The sequence below is a fragment of the Barbus barbus genome, assembly GCF_936440315.1.
Source record: "Barbus barbus genome assembly, chromosome: 32".
NCBI lineage: Eukaryota > Metazoa > Chordata > Actinopteri > Cypriniformes > Cyprinidae > Barbus > Barbus barbus.
In genome coordinates, this window is record NC_136760.1 from 6592957 (window position 1) to 6608090 (window position 15134).

The following is a 15134-nucleotide window of genomic DNA, read 5'->3' on the forward strand; positions in this document are numbered from 1 at the left end:
GCCTTAAAACTGTGCATGTAAGCATTTAATTTTTATGGGTCACATATAAAGCAGTGTTAGATCTGCAAGTTCAGCAGCGGCAGTTTTTAAAGTAGCAGCCAAAATAACCTAATAACCAGTGATGTCTGTTAATCAAAGAACAAAAGAAAAAAAGAGGAAATCAATAACTTCTTTAGTTTTTATTTAATTTAGAATTTAGTGTTTGGGAACTTTATTAAATTAGGCTATATTTTCACATAAATAATTTTATGTGAAGATTGTTTTAAGTTCACTTCTCTGAGATCTCTCGAGATCTGTTGCTGAGTCTTACTAAAGAATGACATGTTAACATTGTTGCAGTTATTTGCTATAAGATGATCAGAAATCATTAAACATTTTGTGTATTACTTTGTTTATTCACTTCAAGTATGAGCATCATCAAATTGATTATCACTTCTTACGTAAAACATGTTTTTCTAACATCTTGTTGCTTCCTGTCTCAGAGTCTTGCAAACTCAAATGTTAAGAATCCAGCCAGTTTTTCTGTCTCAAACCTAATCTGTCCCAATCAATAGAGACTAAAAATAAGGTGTGGAAATGCTTGGTGCGGCTGTGCGCTCAGAGGACGGCTCACCTATGAGCCGTGCTCTTGGGCTTAGTTCCATTGATTCAGCCTGACTCAGTGTGCAGTATTTAAGAAGCAGGATCCATACAGCAAGAGGCCAAAATGCTCTCACACTCACACTCAGAGCTGCCAGGGTTTTTGTCTTCCTGAAGTGCTGCTGTATTATTAGGAGAGACATCTTGCTTTTGTGAGCATTTCATCAGCTCTAATGTAGTGGTTCCTCAGGGGGATAATGTGGGGAGTGAATGAACAAATTAATTTAGCTCAGTAGGAGGACAGCGGCTGAGAGCAGGAGGCAGGCTTGTCAGTATGACGCTGTGTCAAAGAGAGGATTATGGGGGAGAAAACCACACTTGGTATCATGCTGGTGACATCTGCACTGTGTCTGGATGGTGCATCCCTCCACTTGCTCTTCATCAGCCTGTTTAGACAAACTGACACAAGGTTGGCCTTGTTTACAAGTCAATTTAATAATCTATCTGAAGGGGCCGCCAGCCAGCCCTTTTGTATTTACCGTTGCGTTTAGTCTTGGCTTGGAGAATGTTCTCTTCTGATTGGCATTGGATTGTATTTGACCTCGTTTTGGCTCAGTAATCATCACATTTTGTAACACTTAAGATAATAGCAGCTGCTGCATAATGCCGGTGCTGTGTTTGACATTTTATTTACCTGTAGCCTTGGGGAGATGGAAATGGGTTCTAAGAAGGGCATCTAGACTGCTGTCATGCATAGTCATGTCTAGGCACATTTGCAGTGCTGAGGGAGCATCTGTGGATTTCAGCGATCTATATTTTTGTGTTCAGTATGATTGATTTAAGTTGGTGAGGCACCACATACCTCTAGAACAGGGATTCCAAACTACTACTTTAGTTAGAGATTTATTTGAATATTTTTTATTTTACAATTGCTTAGTTGTGTTTTTTTTCTCATTTTTATGATTGAATAAAAATACAAAGATTTTTGATTGAATGAGATCATAAGGAACACTTTTATTTGGATATTAATGATTTATTGTTTTATTGATTTAATGTGTTCATTGTAGTTTAATCTAAATGTTGTTCATTGGGCAATTTTTAAGATATATGGTGACTTTTAATTATTAAAACTATTTTGATTCCATTTTCTTGATACGCGGGATATTTGAATTAAAACAATGTTATGCAAATTATATATATTCTTTAAGATTATAAGACTAATTGTTCATCTGTGATTTTATAGTTCATGCATCAGGAAGTTAAATTCATAATAAACAATTAAAGGTAAACAATACATTATAAAAATTAATGAATTTAGGTTTTTGTTCTGTGGAACTTTCTGCTGTGTTCATAAAAAAATACACATACAACTACAAATATAATTTTATAGAATACATTATTGAATTTTATGAATGATGGGCATTATGGTTGAATTCTGTAACCAGAGAGGATATAGCAAATCCTTTTAATAGTTTTTCTATGATACAATTTCACTAATGGAGTTACATTTAGGGAATTCATTGAGGAAGAGGTTTTTAAAACATCAGTACATGTATGGGGCACATAGCAGAGTGTTTTTGAATACAGTTTTGAAAGAAATTGTATGTTAGGTAATTTTATCTCACAGGTGTGTTTAAGTTAAATGGTTTAATTCGAACTATTGTTACAGTGAGAAAACACTGACCTGGTGTATTAAGAACAGTGACCTTTTTGTGGTATGGATAAATGATTCATACATGCGCATTAATTCTAGACCTTTTAGACTAATGCAACTATTACTTTGGAGAGAATGACATTGTGTGTCTGTTCAAGGTGGCACTCATTACGTAGAGCACTATATGACCCATAAGTCCCTCAGAGGGACACCAGCAGTCCCCCTCTTGTGCTGGATGTTAGTCTTTTAATATGAATCCACTAGCATGTGTGCATACTGTGGCTCGCTCTGCAGGGGCAATAGAAAAGATCAATGTGGCACACCTGACTTGCCGAGTCCTCCCCATAGAGAAGCTGTCTCTTATTAACTTTAATTAAATCGCCGCGGAACCGTGTGCAACTCGCCGGTGCGAAAAACGGCTGAATCCCCTCCTTTGAGAGCTTGTCAGATGCCTTTGGATCTCCTTCATTCTCTCCGTCTATTGAAGGGTATAAAATGAGCAGTGATAAGCGAGTTACAAAAGGCGTCCTGGAGGAATAGGAACGGATGTTTTTCACAGTAACACAACCTGGATTGATTCTGATTGATTTTCCCAAACCACCAGTAACGAGGCTTGTAAGCAAGCACGCATACGCACGCACACACATCTCGCTCCCCAGAACAGCTTTATTAAACTTTGTGTAAAGCAGTTCCTGGAATTGAATTCAGTGGGGGGCTTGCTGTGGGAGTCTCTCAGTGGGCTCCTAATGCATACTGCACATGCATCCTGAATGTCAGGATAGTGTTGGATGATGTTAGCATATCCTTTTATGCATTATTTTCCTGTAATTCCTAAATGAATTAAATTAGTTTCAGTGGTGCAGTTCTGTTTAATATTATGGAAGATGCAAGATTTTAATTGTGGGTCTGAATCAATAAAAATGTAAAATCAAATCTCACAGTTTTCTGTGATTTTAATAGCAGTTAATCATGTTAAGTGCAGTTAAAGGAACAGTTCACCAAAAAAAAAATCTAAATTCTGTCATTAATTACCTGATATTGTTCCAAAACCATGAGACCTTTGTTCATCTTCGGAACACAAATTAAGATATTTTAGATGAAATCCGAGAGCGTCCAGACCCTGCATAGACAGCCGCGTTCAAGGCCCAGAAAGGTAGTAAGGACATCGATAAAATAGTCCATGTGACATCAGTGGTTCAACTGTTATTTTCTGAAGCTACAAGAATACTTTTTGTGCGCAGAGAAGACAGAAATGACTTTATTCAACAATTTATTCTCTTCCGTGTCAGTTTTTGATGCACATTTATTAGAGTACCATAACGTATGCGTGTGGTGCTGCTGACTCAGGAGCCGGTGTTTCACTCGAAACTAATTTATTTAACATTTGCCATCAGATGTTGTTGTCATAATGTGTTGCCTCTTGGTTTGGACTTGACTGACTGGACAGACTGGCATTCTGCCACAGCGAGCTTTATGCTTTCTAACCTTAAAGGGGTGATGACTTTTTTTTTCTAGGCTTGATTGTGTTTATGGGGTGCAGTCTAGCATAAGTTAATGCTTCATTTAAAAACAAAAAAACAAAAAACATTATTTTTCACATAATTTACCTTTATTCTACACCGCTCTGTCCCTTCTCCAGTTAACGCTCTAATGATTTCCTGGTTTAATGAAGCCCCTCCCTCAGAAATACGCAATGGGCTCAGATTGGTTGATCGCTAGACCGTCTAGTGCATGTCTAAACGTCACTCCCCTCTGCTCAGTGCATGTGCTCCGATGTATTGCAAACAATGGTACATTGTAAACAATGGCGTTGTCATTATCGCTTATCAATTTGAGCCCGATTGAGACCCAGAGAAAATTAGTGAAGAGGATCGCGCAGAACCTGTGCAGGCACATGGCTCTTAATGGTATGTTTTTTTTTGTTTTTTGTTGTCTCATACTTTTAGATATGCTGTTATTTGTAAATGCTACTGCTTATTTTAGCTTTTAATATACGGTTTTATCGGATTAAAGCTTTAATACAGTATGATTTAATCCACGTTTAGCGCTTCTCATAGCTATGTGAAAAATATAAGTGTATAATTGGAACAGTTCATTGTTGGAGCTGATGATCTGAATGAGAGAGAGAGATTCAGAGCAGAGTGTGTGCAGAGCATGGGGATGCAAGGAACAGGATTGAGAACTGCTGCTTTAGACCACTGATTTAGAAAATTGTGAATCCATTACAATTGTTAGAAGACAGAATTGCGATTCATATATGAATATATTTTTCTGTGCACTCCTAGTTTTGACTGCATGGCAACAACTCTTCCTCTTCTCTAAGCAGTGCAGCATGGCCTCGCCCCCCTTTGTTGCATGTTCCTGGGGCGGGTTTTATCAGGGTTTGTGACGTTACAAACCTGGGAAGTAACTCGTTGTAGTCCCTACGAGCCATTTTTGTAGGCATTAAACTTCCATAATTTTAAAAGATGATATCTCAGTTTGCATTGAACTTTCAGTGATGTAACTTTTGCAGATATTATTTATCCTCAAACAGCAAGGGGAAAGTCGTGGCCTAATGGTTAGAGAGTCGGACTCGTAATCGAAAGGTTGCGAGTTCGAGTCCCCGGCCGGCAGGAATTGTAGGTGGGGGGAGTGAATGTCCAGCGCTCTCTCCACCCTCAATACCACGACTGAGGTGCCCTTGAGCAAGGCACCGAACCCCCAATTGCTCCCCGGGCGCCGCAGCATGGCTGCCCACTGCTCCGGGTGTGTGTAGTGCGTATGTGTGTATGTGTGTGCGCGCATTTGTTCACTACTCACTGCTGTGTGTGTGCACTTGGATGGGTTAAACGCAGAGCACCAATTTCGAGTATGGGTCACCATACTTGACAATACGTCACGACTTTAACTTTAAAAACATTACATGCTAACTAACGTTAAAAAAGTGAAATTGCAATCAACCACCCCTTTAATTCCACTTTTTCCTTTGTTGCAATTATTCTGCTTATTGTACTTATAAAATACAAGACGTTTATATGAATAGTCCCATATTCAATGGTCTGACAATTTTAAACCTGATTCATAAATCTGCCATTGTAACGTTTACATCTACCAATGTCTATTTGTATATATGTATACATGCATATACACTATACACACTGTAATAATTATTTTTATTTATAAAGGTTACATATTTTTTTTATTTGAGCCCGTGGCCATGAGAAACTCTCTGCTGATTTCCTGTATAAATTGGATTGATTTTAATAACTTTATTATACTTGAAGTGTCCACTAAGCACTAGAAAAATACAAGTATACTCAATATTCAGTGACTTGGATCAGATTATGGGTGCAAAAAACCTCATCCGGACATCCCTGATGCATTTTTAAATATATATTTTTAATAATTTATGAAAAATTACAGAACATGATGAAAACAACTTAAAACAACTTTTAATTAAAAATGTAATCCATGTCAATGTAATCATATTTTAATTAATAGCATGTTAAGCTTTGCCTTTATTTATTGTAAAATAACTCCACGTGATGTTTCTCTCTTTTTTAATAAAAAATAGCTGCTTGTTGAACTCACCAGCTTCTATGCACATTTCATCTCTTTTATGATAGTTTTATTTTTTTACTATTTTAGAGAAAATGAGGTTCTGAAGGTCCAGCTGAAGAAGTATGTTGGAGCTGTCCAAATGTTGAAAAGAGAAGGCAGCCAAGGCAATGACGGTAAGGCAGTGTTTTCATACTATAGCATGTTTAACGAAATGTGGCCACCTTGGAGCCATTTTCATATACTTGGTGGTTTTTTAAAACTTGTAACCAGATAAAATCACCTATTTAAAGTCAGATACATAAACATGAATGATTGTGTGGAGGAAAATGGACTGTTAATTTTTTCATTGTAAAAAACAAACAAACACAGTTATCTGTGCAGTGATGCATTGGATCTGCAGACAATCCAAGCCCCTGGAGGGTTTAGAAGGGACCCCAAAATGTTCTAATTAAAAAGAAAATTGAAATATTGCATTTCAGTTGTTCCTTCGCTTCTGCAGACTATTAGCATGTGTGTGATGAATGACATGACATCCCTCTGTGGGATGCTGTCATATTTTTGAACAGCCTGTGTCTATAATTTCAGTTTTTTCTGCAATTTGGTGGGAATTTCAATTATCTTTACATCATTTCATTAACAGCTTGCATCAGATGAACATTGTAAGAGTTTTCCATGCAGTATAGTTTAGTGTGGTAGCACGGCTCTCATATGCAAAGTAAAAGTGTGCCTTACAGGAGCTGAAATGCGAAGCGTTTATCAAAATTCCTGTGTGGGTTTTTTGCTTCTCAGCTCTTTCGATAAATCCAGATAACTGGGTGATGCACACCCATCAACAATTGGTTGCGAACCTTTTTGATTGGGCTCTGCATCTCTTTAATGGATTTGACAAACATGCTCATCTTCACAGATCAGCAGTCACAGCTCTCCCAGCTCGTCATTGCGTTGTGGTATTACAGTATCAGTCAGATCTATGTGTGGAAATGTGTTCCCACAGGAGAGTAAGCCTCAGAGAAACCCTAAACGGATGCCTAATAAAGAGTTATATACGGCTGGGTCATGCTGCGTGCGCCGGGTCTATTATGGCTCCTTGTTGGATGCACTGAGCAGCATTATTGTTGCAAATTTCCCCATAATCATGTATATTTGCTTTCGTATTTCATGTGTAGAAATATATTTCACTTAGATTTCTTTTAAATACGGAAGGTCTAGAGTGTTAACGCTCTCTGACTCATAAAACTCACACACGTGGAAGAAAACGGACACTCCAGATCACATAATTCAGTGGAGAATTAATAGAAATTATATTAAGAAAGTGAGGAAAATTGACACACTTTAAATCTTTGCTTTTTTGCGCCACGAATGATCATGCCTGGTGTGAATAGCCCCATAGGGATCTATTGTTTCTATTCAAAAGCGTCATCGTGCTGAACATTCGCACCGAATTTTCGCGTTCAGTGTGAAAAAGCCTTTAGTGTCAAATATTTTGCAGTAGCATGCAAATGTAATGTTATGTGTTTTACAGCTGCCAGTAACATTTTTTATGCGGTTGCAGATTCATTTTGTTGACTATTGCTATAGAAACGGATAATCCCCAGTCCGTGGAAATGAACAGTACTGAGTTGAATGTCACATGTTGCCATCTCAGAATTACGGTAATTACGACATGGCGTGAACGCAGCATAAGTCTTCTACATGCAACACTCTTTGTATGGGGCACTGCCTATGTAGAGCACGCACATATGAGGTTAGGTGCTGCCTGTGTGGGCTGTAGACAACCAGGCAGCTCACTAGATTGTAGAACAGGGCTTAAATGATTCCTCCCTCCATGTCTTCTGGGCTAATGTTGTGTCTGTACTGTACTCTGACTTTGATATTGAACAGCAACTGAAAAGGATGGTAGGGACACATCAAATTGATATACAAGCGCACAATACGAGACTTTTTCATGTTCTGTCAGACTGTGCGCACATGATATGAGCTCTTTTGAAAGTATTGTTTTAATGATAGTGTGCTCCCAGTGTGATCTTACGTGAACCCACACTACTGAGATCATGATATTATAAAAAATAATTCCTTGTGTCTCCCCAAAGTTAAACTGCTATCACGGTATTGCGAGTGTTGGATTAGAGCATGCAATTAGATAAATGCCCCGCTCCACCAAAATGTGAAATTGAAGAATCTTTTTCATTCCCATATCAAATATCCTTTTAACACTGCAAGTGAACAGGAAATCATGCAAATGAGGAGAGGTTAAGTGTCTTGTCATTTGCAGAGGCTGCAAAGAGAGCAGAAACAGGTCTGGTTTTTGTTTTTTGTTGCTGTTTTTCTTCTTTTCTCCAGAAATGTGGGTCAAAGGGAGAGTCATCAGTTCTGGGAGAGAACCCTACATCTGTCTCAGACGATGAATGGTAGTTCTGCAGCTCGTTATAATATGAATGTATCTGTGTAGTTTGAAAAAAGAATTTACAGGAATGGGTCGCAGTGGGTGACTAGTTTTCTACCGACCAAATAGTCAATTAGTGTGGTCAGCAATTTTATGTAGATTCTTTTCCTTTTTCTAATTAGCATTCTAACACACTGCTGTTTTTTTCTAGCAGACAGTTGGCACCATTTCAGAGAAGTTTCATACCTTTCTAGGTTTTTTCTAACACAAGAACTCATCCCTTATTAAGGACTTTTGCTATTGGTAAGTGTGGCTTGGCATTTAGTAGCAACTAGTTTTTGTTTAAAGGTGCCATAGAATGCATTGATACAGTATTTTAAATTGTTCTCTGATATCTACACAGAAGGTATGTGGCTTAGGTAAGGGCAAAAAATCTCCAGAAATGATTTTACATGTCCATTTACAACCCTAGGATTTCTCCCTAGAATGAAACGGTCTGTTATTGGCTTATTTGGCATGGTCATGAATAATAATGAGCTCTGCTCTGATTGGCTGTTTCACAGTGCTGCTCAATGTTGAGCTCTGCTCTGATTGGCTGTTTCACAGTACGGCTCATCAACAAGAAGGAAGCACAGGGAGGAAAATATATATTTAAATACTTTCTCTCGCAGTTATATCGTCGGGTAATTATACTGTATATAAAACGCGGGCATCAGGGAGCCGTTATTAATATGCGAGGCATTGAAACTGCTTTTGAACGATCCATCGATCGCGTTATAGTTTCACTTTCAAGAGACGCGATCACACAAACTATGTTTACATTATGGAGCAACAGTACTTACCACACATTTCACAAGATCAGATGCTTGTCAGTGGTGCTCAGGATCTTTAAGTCATTCGCCATCATCCTCATCTCTCCTTACTGAGAGTGAAATCTTATGTACTGTAACAGGCTACCGCTAGCAAGGAGCTAACCGTGTCCCTTTAGTGGCTCGCGTTATTTGCTTTCTGTGCCTTTCTGAATACAGACACCAACCCATCCCTGCACTTCACACCCCCTGCACGGCCTGGAACATAAAATTTATTTTGTTATTTTCGCTGTTGTCCGCGCTTGTTTATTTACAATACCTGCAGAGCTTCTGATGGTTCGGCCGGCTTAGAACAAGGGCGGGTTTATGCAAATGTTGGGGGCGTAGTGATCCCGACTGTTGCGTCACAGTCGGTGTTATGTTCTGATTCGCCTGCTTTTCAGTGGTCTTTTTTAATCACGAGATTTACATATGAAGGAGGAAACTATGGTGTTTGAGGCTCACTGTATGTCATTTCCATGTACAGAACTGTTATTATTTAAATATGCCAGGGTAAAGACAGTTTTTCAGTCTATGGCACCTTTAAAGCAGGGCTTTGCAAACCTTTTGACATGACATGCCATTTAAAATTTTTCTGGTTAACCACTGTTAACATCCACAGTCATTAAGTAAAAATTGAATTCATGTTGTTGTTCTTTTCGACTTTGTTCATCTGAGAAAAAAAAAATCACGGTTTTCACAAAAATATTAAGCAGCACAGTTGTTTTCAGGATTGGTAATAAAAATACATGTTATTGTTTCTTGAGCACCAAAAATTATTTTTTACCTAATTTAATATTACCTTTACCTAATTTAGTGTTCCCTGTCAAAAAAGACCAGCCTTAAAAAAATAAATGAACAAAACCTGTGCCAATTGAAAGAAAACAAGTTGAAATATTGCTTGTAAATTCAATCTTTTGTTTTTTTTTTCAGTGTAAACTGCACAGTAAGTAGCAAGTTAGTTCTTCTCACATAGTGTACACTCTCAAACTATTCATATGCTGCCCAGGTCTATCACAGTGTGACATTTTGGCACTCAAATTGCGATGGATTCATTGCTCCATCAGCCCTCCTTGACTTGTAATGCATTCATTACAGAGCCTCTGACAGGCTAAATGAATCTTAGTTCAGGAAATGGATCAGGGTGCTGAATAAACGTGCCGGACTTTTGCCTCTCTCCAATGACAGCCACAGTTAATGAGTCAATGAAGGCCATTCTTCACTTGTGCAGCCAGAAAAGCGTTAATAATTTCATGTTTCGAATTCATTACACGGCGGATTGTATTTACTCATCCCTGTTGGGTTCTGGAAGTGAAGCCGTTTTGTTGTTCGTGCCTCTGCTTCGGTGGAGAGGTGTAGATGAGTGTGCAGCCGTGTGTGGGTAATGTGGGTTATTGTGTTTACTTTGACTAATGCGGATCCCAGTCATGTTTGTGAGAGAGCTTGGCCTTTATTAATCAGAGGGGTGCGTTTGCAGCAGAGCGGAGATGAGCGGATGTGTAGGTGGGGCCAGGTGCTCTTCGGCAAGGGGGATGACGTACCTGATCACCTGTTAATGAACATCACCCGCAGGTTAAATAGGAACCTCATAAATTGTGTCCGTTATTGCACAGCCATCGTGCCTGAAGATAGAGAGGCCAGGCAGGTGTACCAGATACCTCGATGGGAGCACCTGGACAGTGATGGCTTCTATTGCCTGTGGTTATTTTTCATTTACGGTCAAGCCATCCTCCTACGTCTCCACAGATGCTCCCCTCCGGCGACAGAGCGGGCGCTTTGGTTCTTGGCTATGGTGGACCTCGAGATTTCCACTGACAGTCAAGAGTGTGATGCCGGCAGTAATTTGTGATTCAGGTCCTGCCGTGCCACCTGAGAGAGAGAGACAGAGAGAGAGAGAGAGAGACCGAGAGCGAGAGAGAGAGAGAGAAACAGACAGGTGAGTAAAAAAGGCAGAGGGTGGACTACATTTGCCCATCATTACTCAAGCCGTTATCTCAGTGAGGTTCAATCTCAAATAAAAAGCACAAGGCAAGACAGGTAAATAAAGATATAATTTTTTTTTTACAGCAGTAGTACAGCAGGATTTTTTCCTCACTAAAATGTTCTTCTGCATGATGCTTTGATAACTCTGAATCTTTATAAACATCTATTTCTACGGCGTAAAACTTTGAACAAGTAATCATCACAAAACCTTCACTCGTAAAAATTGTGTATGGGATTTACTTAAACATTCACCATGTTTGCTTCACATTTGAAGCAATTTTGTGTAAAATTTATGAGAAAACCTTTGTTAAAAGTACATAAATTTACAAATTCACTCAACATTCTTTACCTAAAAATATTTAGCACCAATAGAATCTACCAGTTAAATGCAAGTTGTCAATTTATAATTTGTGCTTTCACATTAAAAAAAGATAATTGTTTTAATTTTTATACATATATATATCCAGCTTCTGGATAGTCAATGTCCAGTGATATTTAGTTGACAAATATTTTTCGTCATTGACATTTTTTTAACAGACAAAAACAAGATGATAGCTAAATAAAAAACTGTTTCAAATGACAAAACCAAAGATGGAAATCTATCGACATTTTCGTCAACGAATATAAACAATGAAAATGTAAAGGAGGGACGATTTGGAAAGGGATTCAAGAGTAGCGAATTGAGTTCTCTTTCGCATCTTATCATGCTTGAATGGACAAATGCACACAATATTATGTCAATGTCTATGTCAAAATGTATTGACAAACACAGTTGGTTATGTCTTAAGTGAATGTGTTATTGATGTTAAGCAAACAACAAAAGAAAAACAGAAAATCACTTAAATGCTCTTGACTGAATCACTTTAGTAGCTTTAATAAGGATTCATTTATATTTAATTTATATAAAATAATATGTCTGATTCAAAGAAAGAAGAATGTTGTTTAAAAACGTATACAGAGTATAACCGCTGTGTCTTTTGTTGAAAATAATACCATGTTTTTGTTGCTTTATGAAAAGTTGTTTCATTTATTTTAAGATAAAGACGTTGTACATCACAACAGTTAAATCTGTCTCTGTATGGCATGTTTAGACCTTAATATCATTCAAATTATCATGTTAATGTAGGCTTTCTCTAGGAGTATATATTGGGTTAGGAAATTTTTGAGAAAAGCTTAAAGGGATAGTTCACCCAAAAATGATAATTTACTCACCCTCAAGCTATCCAAGATAAAGGCGTCTTTTTTCTTCAGTAGAAGAGTAAAAAAGATTTTTAACTAAACTCTGGTCCTTAAAATGCAAGTCAGTGGCTGTCCGAGTGTCCGTATCTAAGAATAAAAAAAGACTTATCAAGAAACACAAAATGAATACCCATGGCTCCTGACTATATATTGAGATCTTATGACACGAAATGATCAGTCTGTGCAAGAAACTGAAAATTATTTACAAAATAAAAAATAATTCACACAATACTAAACTATTTAAAACTAGTCATTTGTCAGTTATTCACCATAACAGGAAAGTAATGATCAGCTTATTGGCATCTGATTCAGTTTCATAATCAGATGCAAATATCTATTTATGCAGATATTTGAAGACATAATCATTATAAATTGTGTGCAAGAAAATAACAGCAATTTACTTCACACACACACACTCACAAAGTAAATGGTAGTCAGGTGAAATGCACCAACTATTTAACATACTGTTTTAAATATATGTTTCTTCTTTGCATTATTTGTGTAGTTTGCAGTCTTGCCCGTTGCATGTTCTCATCCCGTCTCTCTACGAACAAGATCTAAAAGTCTAGTACAAAGCATCTAGTAAGAACAAGATCTTAAAGTTGTTGTGTTTGTGACTTGGCTGTTTTCTCCCTGTAGCATCACTGACTGTGTGTTCGTCTTGCACAATGACAGCTATACAGTTAGGGTGTAGTAGAGGGCAACAGATTGTAGGCAGCACAAGGAACCAATGCAACAGTTGCGTTCTGGTGAGTAGCAGCTGCTTATCTGACATTATTCAGATGAAGCCAGACTTCAGAGGCCTATAACATGCTGAGTCCCTCCAGGAATGCTCTGCGCTCGAGCAGACCTGCGCTCATCAGAGATGCAGCTTGGCGCTTCTGCTCTTATCAAAGTGGGGCTGGCCGTTCTGCCTGTCCCCAGGCCCTGCTTCAAAAAGTGTGAGGAGATGAAGAGTAAACGCAGGCGCTGCTTGTACCTGGCCCATGCTAATGTGCCTCTCAGCGTGGTGACGTAAGCTCTTCAACATGCATGATGTTATCGTGGTTAATTGAAGCTTTTCTTGTTAACCTAGCAGCCAGACTGAGGAGGTGATAGCTGCTGGCAAGTTTTTTGCACTTGATAACTTTTGGGAGCCAGAACTTTTATGTTTGTTGTCTTTTTATGCGTAACTAATTGTAAACTTATAAGCATGACAGTTGTGTTACATTATAGTTGCGTCAAACTGCAGACAAAATTAAAACATGTTTTGTGGGTTACCTTAGTGTGAATTGCTGTACGCAATCTCTTTTATTAACACATTTTTGAGTAAAGCGGAATATATGACAAAAAGAAAATGTAGGGTGATTATTATCCATGAGGAAAAGCTGAAACGGTAGTATTTTAGAAAAAATAAATGATTACATGCTGAATAAAGATTTTGAGGAATTGGGAAAGTACATGGGTTTGATCAGTTCCACTATTAGCTCATTATTAATTGGTAACACTTTAGAATATGGTTCAACATTTTACAGCGTTTAAAACAAACGTGACAAGCCAAAATGGCAAAATATTTAGTGATCTTTAAATGGTCTTAACAATTTTAATCACACATCACTGTTGTTCCACTCAATGTTAATGGCTTCAAATGGTTCATGAGTAGTTGAAAATGTCTCCCGGTTTGTTTGGGTTTAATACGAGACCAAATATTCACTATAGGGTTCATATAGACTCAGACCAGGCCAAAACAATGAGCCTGATGGACTTGTTCTTAAGCCACTTCTTAGTTGTTTTTGCAGTTTGGGCAGTAGCATTTTCTTGTTGAGAAATGACACGTCATCATTCCTCTTTACAAAACAAATTTTCAACTGTGGGAAGCAAACCATTCTGCAATATTCTCTAGTACTCCAAAGCATTAACTGACTGTTCACAGTGAAGTAGCTCACCAACACCAGCAGGTAAAAAGGCTCCCCACACAATGGCACTTATTCATCCGTGCTTTGCTGTGGTAGAGATGCATTTATTATTATATTTTTCATCAGATCTTCAGAGACCCCACTTTGGAACATTACCATGCAACTCGTGATTCATCACAAAATCAGACTTCCCATATTCTGACTTAATTCTGTCTTTGATGTTTTTCTGAGATAGCAATGGCTTTTTAAGTAGTGCGTTTGCTTAAATTTTGCATATTTCCTGACCAATAATTTGTGGTTATGACAATTAAAAGTGTTCAGCCATTTTGGACATTGTCCATATACACTATTGTTCTTTTTTTTTTTTTTATTTAGTTTGTTTATAATAGTTTAATGTTAATTTATACCATTAGAAACACTAAAAATGCATTATTGTATTACGAAAAAAAACGTTTTTTTTGTTAGTTTATGAGCGAATAAATTTATTGTACACTAGATTGTGAAGTGTTACTAATTAATTACAGTAGTTATTCATTACAGTGTTTAGTGTAATATTTTATATGCTTTGCTGGCTGCTAATACATTTTTCTTATGGTTAATAATATTTAAAAGTAACATACATTTACCTGACTGTCGATGTAGTGTGTGTCCTGCTGGGACAAGACAAATCTGAATTTATCGATATGTAAAGACTGATTAGACTAAAATGATGTAACATTTTTGTGAGGAATAATGAGAACATTTTGTCTATGGTTTAATTATGACAGGCTTAGGTTAACCTTTCATGACTAATTGGTTCGGTGTGCTGCTTGGTTTTTTAATATAATAATTTGCAGTGTTTCAGTAAAAACTGAATGATTTAATGATTTTTCTCATCCGGTGCTATTAAGCCAGAAAATGTGAACTGAGAATGATCAACAAGCCCTTCTCCAAGATACTGAAAAAAAGCGTTTCTTCTCTTGTCTCAAAGCAACCTGATGCTCCCTTGAAAAGCTTCCACCGCTTTGGGG

At 37.6% G+C, this 15134-nt stretch overlaps 1 protein-coding gene across 3 annotated transcripts in view; it reads left to right on the forward strand.

Annotated features, from left to right (window-relative positions):
* The window catches only part of LOC306852122 (sorting nexin-29-like), a 119154-nt gene that overhangs the window by 19684 nt on the left and 84336 nt on the right, over positions 1-15134 (forward strand). For all 3 annotated transcript variants that reach the window (XM_079388775.1, XM_079388777.1, XM_079388776.1), the window contains exon 14: positions 5864-5949. In XM_079388775.1, coding sequence (XP_079244901.1) covers positions 5864-5949 — 86 coding nt within the window. The remainder of the gene's footprint in view (positions 1-5863; positions 5950-15134) is intronic.